This window comes from Scyliorhinus canicula, chromosome 2 (genome assembly GCF_902713615.1).
Source record: "Scyliorhinus canicula chromosome 2, sScyCan1.1, whole genome shotgun sequence".
Classification (NCBI taxonomy): Eukaryota; Metazoa; Chordata; class Chondrichthyes; order Carcharhiniformes; family Scyliorhinidae; genus Scyliorhinus; species Scyliorhinus canicula.
In genome coordinates, this window is record NC_052147.1 from 178,299,581 (window position 1) to 178,326,044 (window position 26,464).

At 52.4% G+C, this 26,464-nt stretch overlaps 1 protein-coding gene across 1 annotated transcript in view; it reads right to left on the reverse strand.

The window, feature by feature from the left end:
- LOC119962433 (transcription factor SOX-5-like) overlaps positions 1 to 26,076 on the reverse strand; it is a 65,606-nt gene extending 39,530 nt beyond the window's left edge. The window contains exon 1 of the mRNA XM_038790388.1: positions 26,031 to 26,076. Within this exon, the coding sequence (XP_038646316.1) occupies positions 26,031 to 26,068 (38 nt within the window). The 5' untranslated portion in view covers positions 26,069 to 26,076. The remainder of the gene's footprint in view (positions 1 to 26,030) is intronic.
- Between the last annotated feature and the right edge of the window lie 388 nt (positions 26,077 to 26,464).

Below are 26,464 nucleotides of genomic sequence, written 5' to 3' on the forward strand. Positions count from 1 at the left end.
AGACATGCTTGTTAGGTGAATTGGACATTCTGAATTCTCCCTCAGTGTAATCGAACAGGCGGCAGAATGTGGCAACTAATGGATTTTCACAGTAACTTCATTGCAGTGTTAATGGATGCCTACTTGACACACTAATAAGATTATAAATGTGTTCAAAGTGCTTTCATCATCAGTCTGCCTGTCTTTCATCTTTATACTGCTTTGACACCTGCTCCAGAATCCATTTTAAAATCTGGCAATCGTTGACTCCTCTATTCTTTGTGTCATTCTAGAATATTCCATTTCATCCAGGAACACTGAAGGAAATGCCTTTTCAAGGCAAAAGACAATCTTATTCAGCAGTGTCTCCCTTTACGAGAACCGTATATCAGTTAGCACCAAGAAACTGTCCACATAAGACACCTCAGCACAAATACCAGCACCGATCCAGGAATACTCAAATTGAATTTTGCCAAACTTTTTTATAATCCATTAAATCCATGGGGCTGTATTTTCCGGTCACCAAACCCAAAATCGGGTTCGGCGAACGGCCAGAGAATCCAAGTTCCCGACCCAATCAGGGGCGGTGCCGCTTTTGTGATGCTCCACCCCCTCCAAAGCGACATACTCCAGGAGTACTCCACACCACGTATCAACACCCCCAAGACATGCCTGAAGCCCACCCCCCAGCCCCGACCGGCCAGGTTCCCGACGGCGTGGGTCACTTGTGGTCTCACCCATCGGGAACTCAGTGTGACGGCTGCGGACTCAGTCCAGCGCCGCCAGTCGGGGGAGGGCTGATCTGCGGGCAGGGGGGGACATTATTCGGGGACGGGGGCACTGTGTTGAGGGGGTCTGGGGCGCGCGAGCTGGCTGAAAGGGGGGACTATTTTGCGGGCCGGGTCCGCGAGCGGCAGAAGTGGACTGCTATGGAAAGGGTGGTTAGCGCTAAGGGGGCAACTGGCGAAGGGTAACCGCTCGCAGCACTACCATGCCAACCCCTGTATAGTGTTCATCATTCCGGGTGCAACCCTCACCCCTGTCCGCCTGCCCCACCAACCACCCATAAACCCCACCGACTGCCGAGGCCTCTGGCCTTGCAGCGGAAGGCTATCGCTAATAGGTAATTGGCACTTGTAGTGAACCAAATGGATTCCCGTGGTGGGCGAGCCATGTAGAATTTGGAGGTCATTGCCTAGCATCCCAAACACTGTGGACACTGTGCCTGAACACTGTGGGAGGCCACATCATGGACGCAGCACCCAAGGGATGAGACACAGCTCCGGAAACATGTCCATAGCCGGAGGGTGGGTGAGTGACACAGGGGGGGGACCAGCACCCTATTCAGGTGACGTTATGAGCGGGTGTCTGGGTATAGGGTCGGGGGTTCTGTGAGGGGAGCCCACTGCAGCTGGGAATGCATTGGCAGGGCGCCCTGGATGGCAGGGGTGAAGGGAGGGGGGGGGGAAACAATGGGGGAAGGGAGGTTCCCGGACTGTTTGTCAGTCTAACACCCTCTCCCAATTCATTACAGATATTGAACGCTATGGCAGGGATATTGGACGCAGAATCTGTCCTAGTGATGCTGCTGGTAGTCTGGGCAACCAGATACCGAAGAAGCAGCAGGAGTGTCTGCAGATGAGGTGGTGGCCGATGTGCCGGGCCCTGCCCATCAGGCCAGGGAGGGACTCTGAGGGGGAGTCCTGCGATGGTCCAGGGTGTACAGGCGTCACTGGTTGTTCCGCCTCAGCAAGGAGTTGGTGCAGCATCTGTGCCATATCCTCGCGGACATTGCACCACATGGAAGAGGAGGACACTCGCTCCCAGTGGCTGTCTAGGTCACTGCAGCCCTGAACTTTTATACCTCGGGATCATTCCAGGGTTCAAGTGAGGACCTGTGTGGTATCTCGCATGCCACAGCCCACAGGTGCATCCGACAGGTTACGGATGCCATGTATGCCCAGGTGGAAATCTACATCACCTTTGACATGGACCAAGTGCAACAAGATGCTGAGGCTGCAGGTTTCTCCTCCATCGCCGGGATACCCCAGATACAGGGGTCATAGATGCCACGCATGCCGCCCTGTGCTCACCAGGTGATCTGAGGTTGCCGAATGTTAACAGGAAGGGGTTCCACTCCTTGAACATACAGCTCGTGTGCAACCACCAGATTAAGATAATGCACATGTGTGCAAACTTCCGGGTGAGTGTCCACGACAGGTGCATTCTGGGGCAGTCGGTGATTCCCGACCTCTTCGTGGAGCTCCCCAGGATGGGCGGTTGGCTCTTGGGGGATAATGGGTATCCACTGAGGATCTGGCTAATGACACCAGTATGGAGGCCGGTGAACCGAAGCGGAGATCCGGTACATTGAGGCCCATGTGGCCACCTGGGCTGTGATTGAGCGGTGCATCAGACTCCTCAAGATGCGGTTCCGATGCCTCAACCTCTCCAATAATGCCCTCCAGTATACCCCCAGAAGGTCCCTCGCTTTGGGGTGATCTGCAGTGCCCTCCACAACCTCGCACAGCAGCGTTGTGACGAGTTGGAGGTTGGTGATGAGGAACATGTTGCCACCAAGGAGGCAGGCAAGGAGGAGAGAGGAGGACGAAGATGATGACTTTGCGCCGTACCAGCAGGGGCTTGAGGACAAGGCTGGGAAGGAACCTGAAGACCAGCCAGAGGCTGCGGGATCAGGTGGCAGCAGAGAGCGATGTCCAGCCCGAGGGCAGCGAGACTCTCATACTCACCCGCTTCACTTAGCATGTGGTCTGGCCCGACACAGTCCCAGGACCCTGTAGTGATGTGACACATGCCCTGGTAGGGTGGGAAATTGGAGTGGGGGGTGACGGACCAGGTCATGTCCTAAGTCCCCCTCCAGTTTTCTCCCGCTCCCGGTGGTAGCCTTCTCCTGGATGGAGGGGATGGGGGGAGAAACAGATAATGCACAATCCGACGCGTGCAGTCCAGGAGATGGGTAGCTCATGTCTTCAGTGGCCAGAGAACCAGCCATGTCGGCCGATATGGGTGTTGGCATGCGGTGCACGGTGGAGATTCGCCTGCCTTCTGGGTAGGGGGAAGTGTTGATGGCTGTGTGAGACGGGGGTTGGTGCCAGGGGCACAGTGTTGCCTGCTCACCCTGAGGAGGTCATGAAGTTCCTTCCTGCACTGCAGGCTGTGTTGCTCATGGCACTCACTGCCTCTGCCACCTGCGCCAAGGCATGCGAACGGCAGCAGTTGGCAGTCTCCTTCGCGGGCCAGGATTGGGTGGCCTGTCTCTCATTCACAGCATCCAGGAGGGTCTCGAGCTCGGCGTCCGTAAATTGTTGGGCCAGACGTCTTGCTGCCATATTTGTGGCTGGAATGGAGTGTGGGGGGAGTGAAGTGTGTATATGGAGCTGCAGCTTGTCAGCCTCCTGAGTGACAATTGCTAACCCGGCGAATCTGGCACCGTTTCTCACCGGAATCGATTATCTTCCACATGTTAGCCCCTGAATAGGTGCAGCACCAGTTTTGCTGTTGTGGAAGTCTACAAATCCTGCACCGCTGTCAACGGGGAATTCTTTCTTTGTTCTCCCGCCAGAACTGAATTGCGCCATTTTTATGATCCTGTTGTGCTTGTAAAGTGGGATGTGATTCAGTGTTCCACGCCATGCAAATTTCTGGTGCCCATAGGTCCTGGTGGTCTCCATGGGATAGAGGGGCAGCTGGAGTGAGCTCCAGAGGCTTTTGCGTTATCTGGCTCTGCCAGTCCTAGCGGCTCCCCATTCGCTGCGCCATGGTATCGACACCCTCAGTGATGGACCTTAGTGACTGGGTCATACTCTGGAGTGCCTTGGCAATCTTTACCTGCATTTTGGACATGTCCCTCATTGACTGGGACATGATGTTGAGGCCTTCAGCCATGGTCATCAGAGGCTGAGCTATGCTTTGGGAACTACCAAACTTACAGGATACCGCAAGGCCTGGATAGAGTGGACGTGGAGAGGATTTTCCACTTGTAGGAAAAACTAGAAGCAGAGAACACAATCTCAGATGAAAGGGACAATCCTTTAAAACAGAGATGAGGAGGAGTTTCTGCAGCCAGAGGGTGGTGAATCTGTGGAACTCTTTGCCTCAGAAGGCTGTGGAGGCCAAATCACTGAGTGTATTTAAGGCAGAGATAGATAGGTTCTTGATTAATAAGGGGATCAGGGGTTTTGGGGAGAAAGCACGAGAATGGGGATGAGAAAAATATCAGTGGTTCCTTGTCCATCTATTTACCAGTCCTCTTGCTAACCCAACTATCAGGATGTACTCACTCAGTTGACTCTTGACCAGTTCCCTCACAGGTGCACCATGGTACAACAGTGTGACTAGGGCGAACAAAGCCAATAAGGTAGTTCGTGGTCAGAGTCACAGCATGCTATCTGGGAGTGACAGCAGCAAAATCCATGGCATCATACATTTGTGGGGAGCTATTTACACTTCACCCCTCTGCAGCACTCATTGATGTAATCATGTAAACATGGAAATGTACATGGTAAGAGGCACATCTTTTTGATTTACATTTGTATTGGCAGAATGTCACAGAGAGATAGTGATGAATGAGTGTGTGGTGCTGCACCAAGGTTTAGTGACCAGGAACTGCAGGTTAGAATCATAGAATCATAAATTTACAGTGCAGAAAAAGGTTACTCAGCCCTTCGAGTCTGCACCAACCCTTGGAAAGAGCACCCTACCTAAGCCCGCACCTCTACCCTATCCCTACACCTCCACCCTATCCCCAAACCACACCAAACATGTTTTGGACACTAAGGGCAATTTATCGTGGCCAATCCACCTAACCTGCACATCTTTGGACTGTGGGAGGAAACCGGAGCACCCGGAGGAAACTCACACAGACACGGAGAGGATGTGCAGACTCCGCACAGACAGTGACCCAAGCCAGGAATCGAACCTGAGACGCTGGAGCTCTGAAGCAACTGTGCTAACCATTTTGCAACCATGCTGCCCTAATGGTTCTAGGTTCTAGTGGAGGAGGTCCAGAGAAGGCACATCCTTTCCCCAGATACCCAGAAGACCTGGGTGGAGATATCTGCAGTGGCAATACCTGCAGGAGAACACAGACAAGTGGATAAAACACTGGAAAAGGTTCCTTGACCTTCTGGAACAGTGAATTGTTTCACACCAACACACAGAGGGCCAAATGGAAGGCCACATCTGCATGCTGCAGTTCAGGTACGAGACCTGTCTCAATATACGGGGGCGGGGGGGGGGGGGGGGGGGGGGGAGTATGCGGTGGTGGGGGTGGAGTGGGAAGTGTGGGGATGGTGGTGGTGGTGGAGAGGGAGTGTGGGGGTGGTGATGGAGAGGGAGTGTGCGGGTGGTGATGGAGAGGGAGTGTGGGGGTGGTGATGGAGAGGGAGTGTGCGGGTGGTGATGGAGAGGGAGTGTGGGGATGGTGGTGGTGATGGAGAGGGAGTGTGGGGGTGGTGATGGAGAGGGAGTGTGGGCGTGCTGGTGGTGGAGAGGGAGTGTGGGGATGGTGGTGGTGATGGAGAGGGAGTGTGGTGGTGGTGGTGAAGAGGGAGTGTGCGGGTGGTGATGATGGAGAGAGAGTGTGGGGGTGGTGATGATGGAGAGAGAGTGTGGGCATGCTGGTGGTGGAGAGGGAGTGTGGGGATGGGGGGGGGGGGGAGTATGCGGTGGTGGTGGTGGAGTGGGGAGCGTGGGGATGGTGGTGGTGGAATGGGGAGTATGGTGGTGGTGGTGATGGAGAGGGAGTGTGGGGGTGGTGATGGAGAGGGAGTATGGGGGTGGTGGGGAGGGAGTGTGGGGGTGGTGATGGAGAGGGAGTGTGCGGGTGGTGGAGAGGGAGTGTGGGGGTGGTGATGGAGAGGGAGTGTGGGGTGATGGAGAGGGAGTGTGGGGGTGGTGGAGAGGGAGTGTGGGGTGGTGGAGAGGGAGTGTGGGGGTGGTGGAGAGGGAGTGTGGGGGTGGTGGAGAGGGAGTGTGGGGGTGGTGGAGAGGGAGTGTGGGGATGGTGCTGGTGGTGGAGAGGGAGTGTGGTGGTGATGGAGAGGGAGTGTGGGGATGGTGGTGGTGATGGAGAGGGAGTGTGGGGGTGGTGATGGAGAGGGAGTGTGGGGGTGGTGATGGAGAGGGAGTGTGCGGGTGGTGATGATGGAGAGAGAGTGTGGGCGTGCTGGTGGTGGAGAGGGAGTGTGGGGACGGTGGTGGTGATGGAGAGGGAGTGTGGTGGTGGTGAAGAGGGAGTGTGCGGGTGGTGATGATGGAGAGAGAGTGTGGGGGTGGTGATGATGGAGAGAGAGTGTGGGCATGGTGGTGGTGGAGAGGGAGTGTGGGGATGGGGGGGGGGAGTATGCGGTGGTGGAGTGGGGAGTGTGGGGATGGTGGTGGTGGAATGGGGAGTATGGTGGTGGTGGTGATGGAGAGGGAGTATGGGGGTGGTGGGGAGGGAGTGTGGGGGTGGTGATGGAGAGGGAGTGTGGGGGTGGTGGAGAGGGAGTGTGGGGGTGGTGATGGAGAGGGAGTGTGGGGGTGATGGAGAGGGAGTGTGGGGGTGGTGGAGAGGGAGTGTGGGGGTGGTGGGGGTGGAGTGGGAAGTGTGGGGATGGTGCTGGTGGTGGAGAGGGAGTGTGGTGGTGATGGAGAGGGAGTGTGGGGGTGGTGATGGAGAGGGAGTGTGGTGGTGATGGAGAGGGAGTGTGGGGGGTGGTGATGGAGAGGGAGTGTGGTGGTGATGGAGAGGGAGTGTGGGGGTGGTGATGGAGAGGGAGTGTGGTGGTGATGGAGAGGGAGTGTGGGAGTGGTGATGGAGAGGGAGTGTGGTGGTGATGGAGAGGGAGTGTGGGGGTGGTGATGGAGATGGAGTGTGGGGGTGGTGATGGAGAGGGAGTGTGGGGGTGGTGATGGAGAGGGAGTGTGGGGGTGGTGATGGAGAGGGAGTGTGGGGGTGGTGGAGAGGGAGTGTGGGGGTGGTGGAGAGGGAGTGTGGGTGTGGTGATGGAGAGGGAGTGTGGGGGTGATGGAGAGGGAGTGTGGGGGTGGTGGAGAGGGAGTGTGGGGGTGGTGGGGGTGGAGTGGGAAGTGTGGGGATGGTGCTGGTGGTGGAGAGGGAGTGTGGTGGTGATGGAGAGGGAGTGTGGGGGTGGTGATGGAGAGGGAGTGTGGGGGTGGTGATGGAGAGGGAGTGTCGTGGTGATGGAGAGGTAGTGTGTGGGTGGTGATGGAGAGGGAGTGTGGTGGTGATGGAGAGGGAGTGTGGGGGTGGTGATGGAGAGGGAGTGTGGTGGTGATGGAGAGGGAGTGTGGGGGTGGTGATGGAGAGGGAGTGTGGTGGTGATGGAGAGGGAGTGTGGGGGTGGTGATGGAGAGGGAGTGTGGTGGTGATGGAGAGGGAGTGTGGGGGTGGTGATGGAGAGGGAGTGTGGGGGTGGTGATGGAGAGGGAGTGTGGGGGGTGGTGATGGAGAGGGAGTGTGGTGGTGATGGAGAGGGAGTGTGGGGGTGGTGATGGAGAGGGAGTGTGGGGGTGGTGATGGAGAGGGAGTGTGGGGGTGGTGATGATGGAGAGAGAGTGTGGGCGTGCTGGTGGTGGAGAGGGAGTGTGGGGATGGGGGGGGGGGGGAGTATGCGGTGGTAGTGGTGGAGTGGGGAGTGTGGTGGTGGTGATGATGGAGAGAGAGTGTGGGGGTGGTGGGGAGAGAATGTGGGGGTGATGGAGAGGGAGTGTGGGGGTGGTGGGGAGGGAGTGTGGGGGAGGTGATGGAGAGGGAGTGTGGGTGGTGGTGGAGAAGGAATGTGGGGGTGATGGAGAGGGAGTGTGGGGGTGGTGGGGAGGGAGTGTGGGGGAGGTGATGGAGAGGGAGTGTGGGGGAGGTGATGGAGAGGGAGTGTGGGGGTGATGGAGAGGGAGTGTGGGGGTGGTGGAGAGGGAGTGTGGGGGGTGGTGGGGGTGGAGTGGGAAGTGTGGGGATGGTGCTGGTGGTGGAGAGGGAGTGTGGTGGTGATGGAGAGGGAGTGTGGGGGGTGGTGATGGAGAGGGAGTGTGGTGGTGATGGAGAGGGAGTGTGGGGGTGGTGATGGAGAGGGAGTGTGGTGGTGATGGAGAGGGAGTGTGGGGGTGGTGATGGAGAGGGAGTGTGGTGGTGATGGAGAGGGAGTGTGGGAGTGGTGATGGAGAGGGAGTGTGGGGGTGGTGATGGAGAGGGAGTGTGCGGGTGGTGATGATGGAGAGAGAGTGTGGGCGTGCTGGTGGTGGAGAGGGAGTGTGGGGATGGTGGTGGTGATGGAGAGGGAGTGTGGTGGTGGTGGTGAAGAGGGAGTGTGCGGGTGGTGATGATGGAGAGAGAGTGTGGGGGTGGTGATGATGGAGAGAGAGTGTGGGCATGGTGGTGGTGGAGAGGGAGTGTGGGGATGGGGGGGGAGTATGCGGTGGTGGAGTGGGGAGTGTGGGGATGGTGGTGGTGGAATGGGGAGTATGGTGGTGGTGGTGATGGAGAGGGAGTGTGGGGGGTGGTGATGGAGAGGGAGTATGGGGGTGGTGGGGAGGGAGTGTGGGGGTGGTGATGGAGAGGGAGTGTGGGGGTGGTGGAGAGGGAGTGTGGGGGTGGTGATGGAGAGGGGAGTGTGGGGGTGATGGAGAGGGAGTGTGGGGGTGGTGGAGAGGGAGTGTGGGGGTGGTGGGGGTGGAGTGGGAAGTGTGGGGATGGGTGCTGGTGGTGGAGAGGGAGTGTGGTGGTGATGGAGAGGGAGTGTGGGGGTGGTGATGGAGAGGGAGTGTGTGGTGATGGAGAGGGAGTGGGTGGTGATGGAGAGGGAGTGTGGTGGTGATGGAGAGGGAGTGTGGGGGTGGTGATGGAGAGGGAGTGTGGTGGTGATGGAGAGGGAGTGTGGGAGTGGTGATGGAGAGGGAGTGTGGTGGTGATGGAGAGGGAGTGTGGGGGTGGTGATGGAGAGGGAGTGTGGGGGTGGTGATGGAGAGGGAGTGTGGGGGTGGTGATGGAGAGGGAGTGTGGGGGTGGTGATGGAGAGGGAGTGTGGGGGTGGTGGAGAGGGAGTGTGGGGGTGGTGGAGAGGGAGTGTGGGTGTGGTGATGGAGAGGGAGTGTGGGGGAGATGGAGAGGGAGTGTGGGGGTGGTGGAGAGGGAGTGTGGGGGTGGTGAGGGTGGAGTGGGAAGTGTGGGGATGGTGCTGGTGGTGGAGAGGGAGTGTGGTGGTGATGGAGAGGGAGTGTGGGGGTGGTGATGGAGAGGGAGTGTGGGGGTGGTGATGGAGAGGGAGTGTGGTGGTGATGGAGAGGTAGTGTGTGGGTGGTGATGGAGAGGGAGTGTGGTGGTGATGGAGAGGGAGTGTGGGGGTGGTGATGGAGAGGGAGTGTGGTGGTGATGGAGAGGGAGTGTGTGGGGTGGTGATGGAGAGGGAGTGTGGTGGTGATGGAGAGGGAGTGTGGGGGTGGTGATGGAGAGGGAGTGTGGTGGTGATGGAGAGGGAGTGTGGGGGTGGTGATGGAGAGGGAGTGTGGGGGTGGTGATGGAGAGGGAGTGTGGTGGTGATGGAGAGGGAGTGTGGGGGTGGTGATGGAGAGGGAGTGTGGGGGGTGTGATGGGAGGGAGTGTGGGGGTGGTGATGATGGAGAGAGAGTGGGGCGTGCTGGTGGTGGAGAGGGAGTGTGGGGATGGGGGGGGGGGAGTATGCGGTGGTAGTGGTGGAGTGGGGAGTGTGGTGGTGGTGATGATGGAGAGAGAGTGTGGGGGTGGTGGGGAGAGAATGTGGGGGTGATGGAGAGGGAGTGTGGGGGTGGTGGGGAGGAGTGTGGGGGAGGTGATGGAGAGGGAGTGTGGCTGGTGGTGGAGAGGAATGTGGGGGTGATGGAGAGGGAGTGTGGGGGTGGTGGGGAGGGAGTGTGGGGGAGGTGATGGAGAGGGAGTGTGGGGGAGGTGATGGAGAGGGAGTGTGGGGGTGATGGAGAGGGATGTGGGGGTGGTGGAGAGGGAGTGTGGGGGTGGTGGGGGTGGAGTGGAAGTGTGGGGGTGGTGGAGAGGGAGTGGGTGGTGATGGAGAGGAGTGTGGGGTGGTGATGGAGAGGGAGTGTGGTGGTGATGGAGAGGGAGTGTGGGGTGGTGATGGAGGGGAGTGTGGTGGTGATGGAGAGGGAGTGTGGGGGTGGTGATGGAGAGGGAGTGTGGTGGTGATGGAGAGGGAGTGTGGGAGTGGTGATGGAGAGGGAGTGTGGTGGTGATGGAGAGGGAGTGTGGGGGTGGTGATGGAGATGGAGTGTGGGGGTGGTGATGGAGAGGGAGTGTGGGGGGTGGTGATGGAGATGGAGTGTGGGGTGGTGATGGAGAGGGTGTGGGGGTGGTGGAGAGGGAGTGTGGGGGTGGTGGAGAGGGAGTGTGGGGTGGTGATGGAGAGGGAGTGTGGGGGTGATGGAGAGGGAGTGTGGGGGTGGTGGAGAGGGAGTGTGGGGGTGGTGGGGGTGGAGTGGGAAGTGTGGGGATGGTGCTGGTGGTGGAGAGGGAGTGTGGTGATGGAGAGGGAGTGTGGGGGTGGTGATGGAGAGGGATGTGGGGGTGGTGATGGAGAGGGAGTGTGGTGGTGATGGAGAGGTAGTGTGGGGGTGTGATGGAGAGGAGTGTGGTGGTGATGGAGAGGGAGTGTGGGTGGTGATGGAGAGGGAGTGTGGTGGTGATGGAGAGGGAGTGTGGGGGTGGTGATGAGAGGGAGTGTGGTGGTGATGGAGAGGGAGTGTGGGGGTGATGGAGAGTAAGTGTGGGGGTGATGGAGAGGGAATGTGGAGGTGGTGGTGGTGGAGAGGGAGTGTGGGGGTGGGGATGGTGGAGAGAAAGTGTGGGGGTAGTGGAGAGGGAGTGTGGGGCTGGTGGTGATGGAGAGGGAGTGTGGGGGAGGTGATGATGGAGAGGAGTGTGGGGGTGGTGGAGAGGGAGTGTAGGGTTGTGGAGAGGGAGTTTGGGGGTGGGGGTGGTGGAGAGAAAGTGTGGGGGTAGTGGAGAGGGAGTGTGGGGATGGTGGTGATGGAGAGTAAGTTGTGGGGGTGATGTCGAGAGAGTGTGGGGTGGTGGTGGTGGAGAGGGAGTGTGGGTGTAGTGGTGGAGAGGGGGTGTGAGGGTGGTGGTGGTGGAGTGGGAGTGTGGGGTGGTGGTGATTGAGAGGGTGTGTGGGGGTGGTGGTGGTGGAGTGGGAGTGTGGGGTGGTGGTGGAGAGGGGGTGTGGGGGTGGTGGTGGTGGAGTGGGAGTGTGGGTATGGTGGTGGAGAGGGCGTGTGGGGGTGGTGGTGGAGAGGGGGTGTGGGGGTGGTGGTGGAGTGGGAGTGTGGGGGTGGGGGTGGTGGAGAGAAAGTGTGGGGGTAGTGGAGAGGGGGTGTGAGGGTGGTGGTGGTGGAGTGGGAGTGTGGGGTGGTGGTGATTGAGAGGGTGTGTGGGGGTGGTGGTGGTGGAGAGCAGAGTTTGTAGGTTGTGGTAGTGGTTGTGGAGTGGGGGTTGTGGGTACGGGCGACCCATGTACCATGGGGAACCCTCAACCTGGTGGGGTCTCACTTACTTGCCTGATGCCGATCACAGCCTCGGTGACTGCCCTCTCCCCGGGCCCACCCTTCAGGCTCAGTGTCCGCTGCTGTGCTGCGGCAGGGCCGGCGGTCCCCCTCCTGTTTTTTCCCTCTCCCGGCGGTTGTGGGCCGCCTTCAGCTGGGCTTTGGGGTGGGAGAGACATAAAATGCACAGTGTTAGACAGTGAGACGCATGCAGCACAGGGTGTGGGTAGCTGGTGGCCTTCATGGCCAGGACGCCCAGCCATGGCGGCCGTTATGGGTGCAGGCAGGTGGTGCAGTTTGGTCGTTCGGTCACCCCTCCAGGTGGGGTTATGGGTGTGTTAGATGGGGGTTGATGCCACAGTCACTGTGCTGCCTACTCACTCTGCCTGCCCTGAGGGGGTCATGTAGTTTTTATGGCACTGCTGGCCTGTCCTGCTGGTGATGCCCACGGCGTGCATGGCCGCAGGTGGCAATCCCTCCCCATCCTGGGGTAGAGGGCTGCCTGCCTTTCCACTGCATCCAGCAGAGTCTCCAGTTCAGCATCACTGAACCGGGTTGCTGCTCTTCCTGCTGCCATCTTGTTGACTGGGATGAGTGTGTGTGGGGAGTGGAGTGCTTAGATACGGCTGCAACTCATCAGCCTCTCGAGTGCCAATCCTGACCCCGGCGAATCGGACAACGTTTTTCATTGGAATCGATCATGTTCCACGTGGCGCCAGTGCTAGCCTAGTAATGTTTGATGAATTGCTCTGGGAAAGGTGCCAAAAATATTGTCCCTTAGTGTCAAAAGGTTAGGTGGGGTTACTGGGTTACATGTGCAGGTGTGAATTTAAGTACAGTGCTCTTTCTGAGGGTCGGTGCAGACATGATTGTCTCCGCACTGTCGGGATTCTATGATCTTTGTCTTCTCCTATCTGTTTATATCATTTGCCTAGAAAAGGTACAGCAAACGCTCTACACGTTGAACCCAACTTCAGAGTTCAGATCAAATGGCTCTAATTTGCCGTAAAGAGGCATTTTGGTGACTCACATGATTACATTTTTTGAACACGAGGTCAGTATGTCTTTTGCGCGGCGTTTCAAAGACGCTTCCAATGATCCTTGTCACCAATGTATTGGTGTGTGATTGTCAACCATCAGGTTTGAAAGACAACAAACTATTTATTAGAATAACTAGATACAAAGTGCTAGGATGTGCGACTGACTTCTGCAGCTCCAGGAAATTCTACCCAGGAAAGCAGCGCTCAGCCCCTGGGATCCGCACGCTATGGCCAACTGGCCAATCGGTCACATGAACTTTTGTAATCCCGTCCCTTCAAACCCGCTACTGCATTAAAGATACAGAAAAATGGAATCAGAGTAACTAGTTCCAGCTGAAGAACTAACACCAGCTCAGGCACAAGAAACTGGCTGTTCTTATTCTGCATAAATTCCAATTTTATTGACTCTGTTTAATACCACCTCCCACCATTGGCATTCTGGCAAAATTAATGAGGGCTGCTCGCAAATAATATGGGCAAAATACGAGCAGTTTCAATGGTAAAGGAATATGGAAATAGAAGAGACTGCAGGAAGAACAGTTTAACCGTCTCAAGCAGAATGATCTGAGCAACTGGGCCTGATTGAAGATTGCCAACAAAGAGCTAGAGATACACAAGCATCTCCTGGCTGAACTCCAGGCTTAAACCTGAGCCCAGCTGCTGCAAACTCTGCAGGGATCAAAATAAAACAGGTGCATCACGCTCATGCACAGGTGCAATGGGAGCCTCGAAAGTTCTCCTGTGATCATATTTAAACGCCTGAGATATTTAGATCCAGAAAACATACTGGATGCAATTCACAACATGACTGAGATTCCCAACAGAAGTGCAACCTGCATCCATTCTGATTTTTCTGTCTACTGCTTCTAGGTGAGAACTTAATTCAGCAAGGTCATTTTTGCAATGTGGAAAATATTTGTTTTACTTCTGAAATGAACACATCAGTTTTATTTTAATATTTCTGTGAAAAGAGGCATCTTGTCAAAGCTAGCACACATCAGGACAAGCACAAAACTGCCAAATTTGAAAGGAAGCAATAATTTATAATTCATGAGGAAAGGGTACTGATTCGTTGCCAAGACAACCCTTATTCGTCAAGGCATTGCCATGAAGTGTGCGCCAGGGAATTATTGCCCCCATCCTTTGGTTTAATTCAAAAAGGTGCAATGCCTGTACATTTTCCTTTTTCCTGCAGAGGACACCACCCTGCATATGAATATATGTAGCTTCTAGCAAGCATAGGGAGGCAGTGGCATAATGGCATTGTCACTGGACTAGTAATCCAGAGGACCCAGGCTCTGGAGACATGGGTTTGAATCCCACCAGGGCAGACGGTGGAATCTGAATTCAATAAATATCTGGAATTGTGAACATCATGAAACCATTGTCGATTGTTGTAAAAACCCACCTGGTCCACAAATGTCCTTTAGAGAAGGAAATCTGCCATCCTTACCTGGTCTGGCCTACATATGACTCCAGAGCCACAGCAATGTGGCTGATTCTTAAATGTCTCAGGGATGGACAATAAATGCTGACCCAGCGACGCCCCTATCCCATGGACAAATAAAGAAATAACATTGTGAGTCCAAATCATAATCTTAAATAGACGGTTTGTGTATTTCTCAGCACACTCAGGATTATTGAACAAATACTGTCCAGTCCCGAATCGCACCTCATAGATTCATAGAATTTACAGTGCAGCAGGAGGCCATTTGGCCCATCGCATCTGCCCCGGCCCTTGGAAAGAGCACCCAACTTAAGCCCATACCTCCACCCTATCCCCATAACCCAGTAACCCCACCTAACCTTTTTGGACACTAAGGACAATTTAGCATGGCCAATGCATCTATCTTTGGACACCTTTGGACTGTGGGAGGAAACCGGAGCACCTGGAGAAAACCCACGCAGACACAGGGAGAACGTGCAGACTCCACACAGATACAGAGCCAAGCCGGGAATCAAACCTGGGACCCTGGAGCTGTGAAGCAACTGTGCTAACCACTGTGCTACCATGCTGCCCTGGACCATTTTTTTGAACATTTTTCTGCAAGGTAGCACAGACTGAAGGAAGTACACAAGCACATGAAGAAATTGCGTTACACTTGGAAATTCATTTCATGATTGAGCATTTGTCTGCATCTCAGGCCATTCAGCATAATCTCCATTGACATGTTGGGAGTCTGCGGATGAGCTCATTGATGCACAGAACCTCCATTATAGTCCACCTTGGTTGAGCAATGAATGATGCAAGGAGGATCTGGGTCCTTGATGGTTTGGTCACCTTGGGCGAAATTCTCCGACCCCCAGCAGGGTTGGAGAATCGCCTGGGGGCGCCTAAAATCCCGCCCCCGCCGTTGCAGAGATTCTCCGCCACCCGGGAAGTGGCGGGGGCAGGAATCTCGCCCCGCCGATCGGAGAGGCCCCTGCGGCGATTCTCCGGCCCGGATGGGCCGAGGTCCCGCCGCTGGGAGGCCTCTCCCGCCGCCGAGGTTTAAACCACCTCTGGAACGGCGGGATCAGCAGCGAGAGCAGGCCCCCGGGGTCCTGGGGGGGGGGGGGGGGGGCGATCGGACCCAGGGGGTGCCCCCACGGTGGCCTGGCCCGCGATCTGGGCCCCCCGATCAGGGGCCGGGCCAGTGCCCTGGGTGCACTATGTTCCTCCGTGACTGCCATGGCCTCCACCAAGGCGGAGGCGGAAGGGAACACCACATCGCGCATGCGCCGGCAGTGACATCAGCGGCCAGCTGCCGCTGACGTCACTGCTGGCGCATGTGCCGACCAGCGAAAGCCTTTGGGCCAGCCCTGCTGCCGGGGGCGCCGGGTGTTTGCGCCAGTCTTCTGGTGCAAACCGCTCCGGCGCGGGGCTAGCCCCCAAAGGTGGGGAGACGCGACCTCTGAGTGGTTGGCGCCACTCCCCTACTCCGGCACCCTCCGTCACGCCGGGTAGGGGAGAATGCCGCCCCTTATCTGGTAGATCAGAGAATGAAGAAGACTTCTATTGCCTCACAAAAGGTCACACTCTTGCTCCTGGTGACGTTAATGCAAGATGGGCTATTGGTATGAATACTCATCATTATATTTACAATCTCATTGAGTTTTTTAGTCTACGAACTCACACTGAGACATCCAAGAATGTATGTACATGTATTCAAAAGTGTTTCATTGTGATACTTACAAGGTTAAAAGTGTAACCATGATAAACCATAAGTGCTTAAGGTGGGACTATGTCCCGTGTTGATGCATGCTTCCATGAAGTGCCCCCCCCCCCCACCCGCAATCTTGCTTCAAATGAGGTGGAGGCAGGTTGTTCACTTCTCTGTCTACACAGCAATGTGAAGCATGATGGCCAGCCTCGTCACCCAGGAACCTGTTGGAGGCCTTCTTCAGACTGTGGTCTCTGCATGTCTGCATGGGCAGCCAAGGTCATTGGTACCTGTGGAGCAGACAAAGGTTCTAGTGAACGGCTGACGGGGTGGATGATGATGAGGGAGCTTTCGGTACTTTCCTTACCTCACCCTCTTCAGAGACCCCCAAAGCCCTGTGTTGGCCTATAGGTGGGCTGATAGTACTGGTCATCCTTACCTGCAACCACTGTGCCAACAGGGTGATCGCCCTGTTCTGGGTACACAGCTCCTCATGTATTCTATAGATGTCAGCACATCCATTCGCAGTCCAAGAGCTTCCGCTGCCTCAGGGAACACTTCCAGATGTTCACTCGTCTATTGATTATCTAAATACTGTGCCCCTGAAGCTGATTGCCAAGGCTCCATGTTCTTGCCCACTGGAGCATCTTTGTGACTTTCCTCCCTCCTCTGAGGGAAACTGCACTCTGACTCTGACACCTCTACCTGCATTTTGGGATAGTGCCCTTCACCTTCTGCCACCAACTCTAGACAAGGACTACACCCCCCCGAAGTGCTGGTATCTCAGTTGGTGGAGTGTCGGTTAGTGAGATGTGAGTTACCTCCATGGACATCACTACCTCCTCCTGATGCCTGAGGGGTATTCTGGCCTGGAGTGGGGGGATTGCAGTACAGGAGCAAAGCTGGGACTTAACTAAAACACAAGATTCATTTAGGTATGGCCCTTCACATTGCCAAACAGAGCTTTGTTATGCTCATGCGACCTTTATAATGCAATGCGATCCTTTAACTCCCTCACATGGCAACACCCATTGTGCTCAGTGAACTGCCACATGACCCCAACCAATACTATCATAAGACCATAAGGCATCGAAGCAGAATTAGGTCACTCAGCTCCGCCATTCAATCGTGGATGATATGTTTCTCATCCCCATTCTCCTGCCTTCTCCCCATGACCCTTGATCCCCTTATTAATCAGGAATCTATCTATCTCCGTCTTAAAGATACTCAGTGCATGTCATGTTATGCTGTTTGATTAACATGAGTTGCTACTGACCATAGACGACGTTGAAAGACACTCCAGTCCTTAAAGTAAGTCGAAAGGATTTATTCAGTAACAAGAACTAGATAAATGAATTCGACATTCTGCTGATCTAACTCTGGTAACTCAATGATAATGACTAACTGTACAACTGGGATCTAGGCCACATGTGATGACCCAGCCTGAGATCTAAACTATTCTGGTGCTAATCCTACAGTCTATGCCAGGAATGAGAGTGTCTTGTGTGTGTCTGGTTTTATAATGAGTTGTGTAGTGTCCTCTAGTGGTTGTGCCACAGCAGGGTGTTCTGATTAACCCCTTAGTTTCATGTCAGTGTACATATCATTACAGTGAGGTGGCAACCACAACCTTCTATGGCAAAGAGTTCCACAGATTCATCACCCTCTGGCTGAAGAAATTCCTCGGGCAGTATTCTCCGCTCCCGATAAAAATTGGGATGGCCGTCGTGAAATCGGCCGAGCTTCACGACGGCCTCGGGGCCCGCTCCCCGCACCTAATTCACCCCCACCCGGGGGGGCTAGGAGCGGGCCCCCATCGTTCCGGCCGTGACCTCGTCGCGCCGGAAATGACGCGGAAACGGCGCTTTTCTGATGTCACCCGCGCATGCGCGGGTTGCCGGTTCCAACCCGCGCATGTACGGATGACATCAGCACGTAGACGGCACATACCCGCGCATGCGCGGTGCCGTCTTTCTCCTCCGACGCCCGGCAAGACGTGGCGGCTTGATCTTGCTGGGCGGCGGAGAGGAGAGGAAAGAGTGCGTCCGTTTTGGACGCTGGCCCGACGATCGGTCGGCATCGATCACGGGCCTGTCCCCTCCCGAGCACAGTCGCGGTGCTCCCGTCCAAATCGGGTCCCTAGATGCCCCAAACGGGCATCTGGTGCCCGTTTCACGAATGCAGCGACCAGGCATGTTTGCTTCCGTGGTGAAACGGGCGTGAAGGGCCGGCCGCTCGGCCCATTGGGCTCGGAGAATCGGCGTTCGCCGTGAAAAACAGCGAGCGGCGATTGTTCCGAGCGGGGGAGGGAGAATCGCTGGGGGCACCAGGGGGGCGTAAAAAATGTTGGGAGGCCCTCCCACGATTCTCCCACGCCACGTGGGGAGCGGAGAATTCCACCCTCTCTGTTTTAAAGGATTGTCCCTTTAGTCTGAGATGGTGTCCTCTGTTTCTAGTTTTTCCTATAAGTGGAAACATCATCTCCACGTCCACTCTATCCAGGCCTTGCAGTATCCTATATGTTTCAATAAGATCCCCCCTCATCCTTCTCAACTCCAACGAGTACAGACCCAGAGTCCTAAACCATTCCTCATATCACAAGCTGTTCATTCTAGGGTTCATTCTTGCGAACCTCCTCTGAACCCTTTCCAAGGCCGGCACTTTGCTTAGATACGGTGCCCAAAACTGCTCACAATATTCCAAATGCGTTCTGACCAGAGCCTTATATAGCCTCAGAAGTACATCCCTGGTCTTGTATTCTAGCCTTCTTAACATGAATGCTAACACTGCATTTGCCTTCCTAACTGCCGACTGAACCTGCACGTTAACCTTAAGAGAATCGTAAACATGGACTCCCAAGTCCCTTTGTGCTTCTGATTTCCTAAGCATTTCCCCATTTAGAAAATAGCCTTTGCCTTTATTCCTCCTTCCAAAGTGCATAACCTCACATTTTTCCACGCTGTATTTAATCTGCCACTTCATTGCCCTCTCTTCTAGCCTGTTCAAATCCTTCTGCAGCCCCCTTGCTTCCTCACTACTACCTGTCCCTCTACAGATCTTTGTATCAATTGCAAACTTAGCAAAAGTGCCTTCAGTTCCTTCTTCCAAATCTTTAATGTATACGGTCTTATGGTCTTCGGGCAAAAAATTCAAGTCATGGATTCCACGATAATTCGCTGGTGGGGCGGACTCTGATTCACCCACCACATCAACAACTTAGAAATATGAGGATTGGGTCATCAATTCCACACAGTGACAAAACAGTTCACCTTTCTACCCCATGGCAACCCCTGGTACTGCCCCTGTCACTGCACCCTGGTAGTGTCTGGACAGTGCCTAGGCTGTGCCAGGCAGTTTCACAGGAGGAATCTGGGTATGAACCTCCCCCAACGTGAGCACTGCACTCACCTGAGCTCCCCTGGGTGGTCTGCTCGCCAGGTGCATGCCTTTAGAGACAAGTGTGATTTATGCCATTCTGCTGTCACACTGCTGAGGATGGTTATTCTTACAGGGGCAATGGGGAATGATTCTGGCGTGGGGCTCAGATAATCATATATGAATTTATTATAATGATCTTCCCGACATTCAGTGTTGGGAAATGTGTCCCATCAGTAACAGGACACAGGGCGAGGGGACAACTGCGCATGCAATTACACCAACAAAAAACACGACTTTTCAATTCTCGTGACATTTAGGCTCCCGTCGCCAAACCCGCCTCAAGTAAAGAGGAGCGGAAAATCCCTGCCGAGTGGCTAATGATTGTTTTTCAAATTGTTATCTGAGGGAACGTTTGTAGTGGAATTCCCCAGGGGTCAGGGTTAGGATCCCTGCTCTCGTACAGCTAGGGCCTAATTTCAAAATGTACACACAATATGAAACGTGGGAGTATTGTGAACTGTGAGGTGGATCATATAGAACTTTAAAGGACATAGACAAGGTGGTGAAATGGGAAGAGATGTGGTGGATGAAATTAAGTGCAGATATATGTTAATTGATTGATTTTTAGTAGGAATGAATGATGAGGAAAATAAAATAAAAGGGTACAATTCAAAAGAGGGGTGCGGGAGCAGAGGTCCCTGGGTATAAAGGTGCATAAATCATTGAAGGTGGCAGGACAGGTTGAGAGCACAGTTAGGAAAGCATACAGTATTTTGGGTTTGAGCAATGGAAACACAGAATACAAAAGCAAAACAATTTATGTTTCAGTTGTTGAAAGCACCTGTTCAGTCTCAACCAGTCTAATGTCCAGACTTCGGGAAGGATGTGAACACATTGGAGGGAGTGCATAAAAGGTGCCCAAGAATGGTCCCAGGGATGAGGAACTTCAGTTACATGGATAGAATGGAGACGTTTGGACTGTTTTACTTGAAGGGAAAGTTGAGAGGCGATACGATAGAGGTATTAAAAATCATGAGGGGTCTGGACAAGTAGGCAGGAAGAAACTGTTCATATTGGCGGCAGGATAGATAACCAGAGGGCACAGATTTAAGATAATTTGCAAAAGAAGCAATGGAGACAGGAGGAAAAATGTTTTCAGACAGCAAGTGGCGAGGATCTGGAATGGACTACTTAAGAATGTAGTGGAGGAAGAGTCACAGAATCACAGAATCCCTACAGTGCAGAAGGAGGCGATTCAACCCATCAAGTCCGCACCGACACCCCGAAAGAGCACTCCACCCATGTCAAGTGTTGGTGAGAAAATTCTGTATCTCATATTATATTCAATTCTGTATCTCACATTATATTCAATTCTGTATCTCACATTATATGGCTCTGGGACGTCTTGGTGGGAAACCTGCTGTTTGCATTATAACTAATTGTTGCAAATTGTAGCTAATTTCATAGCCCAATGTGCTTTCTGTGTTTGGTACTAAAGACAGAGAAAATTCTGTATCTTACATCCACTCACCCATCCAGCCAGCTCTACCCGCATAACCCAATCAATGGATACTGAGGGGCAATTTACCAAGCCCGCATATCTTTGGACTGTGGGAGAAAACCAGAGCACCCGGAGGAAACCCACACAGGACACGGAGAGAAAGTGCAAACTCCACACAGACAGTAACCCGAGGCTGGAACTGAACCCGGGTCCCTGGCGCTGTGGGGCAGCAGGCTAACCACTGTGCCACCGTGCTGCCCAACTCGAGGAATTCAAGAGGGAATTGGGTTATTATCTGAAAATCAAGAATGAGCAGGGTCACGGGGAGAAGATGAATATATGGTCTGCGTGAATTACTCCACCAGAGAGCTGGCACAGATATGGCGGCCCCCAGAGAAGGAATGGCCTCATTTTATGCCGTAACCATTCTATGATTCAATGAGTACAGGCTTGGATTATGCAAATGGTCTGAATATTTAATCTTTTTATCCCTGGTATTATTCTGGTGAAATAAATCAGAAAACGCTGGAAATACACAGACGGCAAGGCAGTATCTGTGGAGAGAAACATAATTACAGAATTAACGTTTCAGATCTTTCATCACAAATTGAGGAAAGTAACTTTGCTTTTGCATTAAAACAGCAGCAGTCAGAGCAGTGGCACCACGGCTGGCTCTGATGTTCAGCAGGGAGGGTCAAAGCGCAGAACAGCAATAGCCATAGGGGACCCTATAGTCAGGGGCACAGATAGGTGCTTCTGTGGACATTAAAGAAACTCCAGAATTATATGTTGCCTCCCTGATGCCAGGGTCCAGGATGTCTCAGAACGGGTAGCGGGCATCCTGAAGGGGGAGGGCAAACAGGCAGAGGTTGTTGTACATATTGGTACTAACGACATAGGCAGGAAGGGGATGAGGTCCTGAAGCAGGAGTTCAGGGAGCTAGGCAGAAAATTAAAAGACAGGACCTCAAGGGTTGTAATCTCGGGATTACTCCCTGTGCCACGTGCCAGTGAGGCTAGAACTAGGAAGATAGAGCAGCTAAACACGTGGCGAAACAGCTGGTGTAGGAGGGAGGGTTCCAGTTATCTGGACCACTGGGAGCTCTTCCGGGACAAGTATGACCTGTATAAGAATGATGGGGCGTATCTAAACTGGAGAGGCATAAATATGCGGGCCACGAGGCTTGCTAGTGTCACACCGGTAGGTTTAAACTAGTATGGCGGGGGTGGGTACCGGAGCAATAGGTCAGAAGGTGAAAAGATTGAGGGAAAACTAGGAAATAGGGCGAGTATGGCTCTGAGGAAGAGCTGAAAACAGCAGGACTGGTGTTCTGAAGTGCATATGTTTTAATACAAGAAGTGTAACAGGTAAGGCAGATGAATTTAGAGCTTGGATTAGTACTTGGAACTATGATGCTGTTGCCATTACAGAGACCTGGTTGAGGGAAGGACAGGATTGGCAGCTAAACGTTCCAGGATTTAGACGATTCAGGCGGGATAGAGGGGGATGTAAAAGGGGTGGAGGAGTTGCGTGACTGGTTAGGGAGAATATCACAGCTGTACTGCAGGAGGACACCTCAGAGGGCAGCGAGGCTATATGGGTAGAGATCAGGAATAAGAAGGATGCAGTCACAATGTTGGGGGTTTACTACAGGCCTCCCAACAGCCAGCGGGAGATAGAGGAACAGATAGGTAGATAGATTTTGGAAAGGAGTAAAAGCAACAGGGTTGTTGTGATGGGAGATTTTAACTTCCCCAATATTGACTGGGACTCACTTAGTGCTCGGGGCTTGGACGGGGCAGAGTTTGCAAGGAGCACCCAGGAGGGCTTCTTAAAACAATATGCGGATAGTCCAACTAGGGAAGGGGCTGTACTGGACCTGGTATTGGAGAATGAGCCCGGCCAGGTGGTAGAAGTTTCAGTAGGGGAGCATTTCGGGAACAGTGACCACAATTAAGTAAGTTTTAAAGTGCTGATGGACAAGGATAAGAGTGGTCCCAGGGTGAATGTGCTAAATTGGGGGAAGGCTAATTCTAACAATCTTAGGTGGGAACTGAAGAACCTAGATTGGGGGCGGATGTTTCAGGATAAATCAACATTTGACATGTGGGAGGCATTCAAATGTCAGTTGAAAGGAATTCAGGACTGGCATGTTCCTGTGAGGAAGAAGGATAAATATGGCAAATTTCGGGAACCTTGGATAACGTGAGATACTGTAGGCCCCATCAAAAAGAAAAAGGAGGCATTTGTCAGGGCTAGAAGGCTGGGAACAGCCTGTGTGGAATATAAGGAAAGTAGGAAGGAACTTAAGCAAGGAGTCAGGAGGGCTAAAGTGGGTCATGAAAAGTCATTGGCAAATAGGAAAATCCCAAGGCTTTTTACACGTACATAAAAAGCGAGAGGGTAGCCAGGGAAAGGGTTGGCCCAGTGAAGGACAGGGGTGGGAATCTATGTATGGAGCCAGAGGAAATGGGCAAGGTACTAAATGAATACTTTGCATCAGTATTCACCAAAGAGAAGGAATTGGTGGATGTTGAGTTTGGAGAAGGGTGTGTAGATAGCCTGGTCACATTGATATCCAAAAAGACGAGTTGTTGGGTGTCTTGAAAAATATTAAGGTAGATATGTCCCCAGGGCCTAATGGGATCTACCCCAGAATACTGAAGGAGGCTAGAGAGGAAATTGCTGAGGCCTTGACAGAAATCGTTGGATCCTGACTGTCTTCAGGTGATGTCCTGGAGTACTGGAGAATAGCCAATGTTGTTTCTTTGTTTAAGAAGGGTAGCAAGGATAATCCAGGGAATTACAGGCCGGTGAGCCTTACCATAGCGCTAGAGAAATTACTGGAGAGAATTCTTCGAGACAGAATATACTCCCATTTGAAAGCAAATGGATGTGTTAGCAAGAGGCAGCATGGTTTTGTGAAGGGGAGGTTGTGTCTTACTAACTTGATGGAGTTTTTCGAGGAGGCCACAAAGATGATTGATGTAGGTAGGGCAGTGGATGTTGTCTATATGGACTTCAGTAAGGCCTTTGACAAGGTCCCTCATGGCAGACTGGTATAAAAGGTAAAGTCACACGGGATCAGAGGTGAGCTGGCAAGATGGATACAGAACTGGCTAGGTCATAGAAGGCAGAGAGTAGTAATGGAAGGGTGCTTTTCTGATTGGAGGGCTGTGACTAGTGGTGTTCCTCAGGGATCAGTGCTGGGACCTTTGCTGTTTGTAGTATATATAAATGATTTGGATGAAAATGTAACTGGTCTGATTAGTAAGTTTGCAGACGACACAAAGGTTGGTGGAATTGCGGATAGCGATGAAGGCTGTCAGAGGATACAGCAGGATTTAGATTGTTTGAAGACTTGGGCGGAGAGATGGCAGATGGAGTTTAATCTGGACAAATGTGAGGCAATGCATTTTCGAAGGTCTAATACAGGTAGGGAATATACAGTGAACGGTGGAACCCTCAAGAGTATTGACAGTCAGAGAAATCTAGGTGTACAAGTCCACAAGTCACTGAAAGGGGCAATACAGGTGGAGAAGGTAGCAAAGAAGGTATACGGCATGCTTGCCTTCATTGGCCGGGGCATTGAGTATAAGAATTGGCAAGTCATGTTGCAGCTGTATAGAATCTTAGTTCGGCCACACTTGGAGTATGGTCTTCAATTCTGGTTATCACACTACTAGAAGGATGTGGAGGCTTCAGAGAGGGTGCAGAAGAGATTTACCAGGATGATACCTGGTATGGAGAGCATTAGCTGTGAGGAGAGGTTGAATAAACTTGGTTTGTTCTCACTGGAACGAAGGAGGTTGAGGGGCAACCTGATAGAGGTCTACAATATTATGAGGGGCATAGACAGAGTGGATAGTCAGAGACTTTTTCCTAGTGTCATGTGAGAGTACCTTTAAGAAATGGGTGTTTAAGAAATGGGTGTTTATAAAAATAGCTGTAGTGGATGTACCTTTAAGAAATGGTTGTTCATCAGTGATGTCAGAGTGTGGGTGGAGTTGGGCTGTCTGTCTGCTTTACTTTCATTTTAGGTTGTTTGCTACAGGGTGTGTTTTAGTTTCGTTTTGAGAGCTGGGTAGCTGCAGGCAAAGCAAGGAGTTGTACAAGGTCTCTCTCTGCAAACTAAATACTGTCTCCAAATCAATTGGGTGATTTTCAAAGTGCTGACTGCTCTCAGTATTGAATTTAAACCTGATCTCTGTGTTAAAAAGGGTCTTTTGTCTTATGGATGTTAATAAGGAAAAATGAAGGTTTACTTATTGAATATTGTATTTGTGGAGAGGATTGGTGTTGATAGTTGTTAAGATGTTTACTGTGGGTTTATAAAGCGTTAACTGGTTTCATAAATAACGTTGTTTTAATTTAAAAGTACTGTGGATCTCTGGTGCATCACACCTGTAAGGTAGGCCCGTGTGCTCCCCATAACCACAATCTATTAAAAGATGTGGGTCAGATGAACTCCATGATACACTTTGGAGCTCTCAAATCCCAAGCCCATAACAAAAGGGTAGAGGGCTCAATTACTAGGGGGCATAGGTTTAAGGTGTGAAAGGCAAGGTTTAGAGGAGATGTACGATCAAGTTTTTACACAGAGTGTAGTGGGTGCCTGGAACTCACTGCTGGAGGAGGTAGTGGAAGCAGGGACGATAGTGATGTTTAAGGGGCATCTTGACAAATACATGAATAGGATGGGAATAGACCAATACGGACCCCTGAAATGTTGAAGATTTTAGTTCAGACGGGTAGCATGGCCGGCACAGGCTTGGAGGGCTGAAGGGCCTGTTCCTGTGCTGTACTTTTCTTTGTTCTTTGTTATTCTGGTGATATGTGCTACAACCCTTTCCGAGGCTGATCTTTATTTTCCAGGTGCAATGTCCAAGATTGAACGCAATGCTCCAAATTGGGTCTAACCAGAACTCTGTACTACTTCCACGCTTATGCTCTCATATTTTGTTTTATAAATCTCCTGTGAAGAGCCTTGGGACATTTAATCACACTAGAGATGCTAAATAAATATAGGTTTTCATGTTATTTTTACATTCCAACCCCTTTGAGATGAAGGCCAGCATTCCATTAGTCTTTTCAATTACTTCTACCTATCCAGTAGCTTTTAGTGATTTCAGTGCTCTTCCCAGCTTCTGACCATTAACAAAATACTCTGAACTTTCTTGGGAGCTTCTGACCATTAACAAAATACTCTGAACATTTTTGGGTCCAAAGTGGGTGACCGCATATTCAAGAAATGAAAAACAAAAGAATAGAGTGCAGGGAGAACAGATACTTGAAGAACACAGAGACAAACAAAAGATATACTGCAAATGCAGAGAGACCAGGATAGAAAACGGCAGAACTGGAAAGAATATCTCATCACGGAAAACAAGTATTACTGGAACAGAGCCGAGAAATATTAGGCAGTGAGATACTCACAGGAATAGAATGAAGTCTGATGGAAAGCTGGTTGGCATAGATTCAGGTCTGCTGCATTGCCTTTTTCATTCTCTTTTGGATCTAATAAACCTCATAAACAACACTTCTTCCACCAGCCACACACCATCCTCTTTGGCACCTCGGTATTGTGATCAAAATTGGTTTGATTTTCCCATTAAAGCTGAGATTGTACCTTCTTGTTAATTATGTTGTTAAATTGTCATTCGAATGATCATTATGATTCTTTTTCCAAATTCTCTTTAATCTTGAGAAAAGCGGCTCATCTAAAAATACCTCACAGTCAGGTTTTGCAATGGCATAGCACAAATCTCCTTTCGATTTACTCATTACTTTTACTCTGTGTCGCAAATGAGTACATGTACATTTTGAACATTTAAAATGGATGTAAGGCCTCTGGCATTAACATTCCTGTG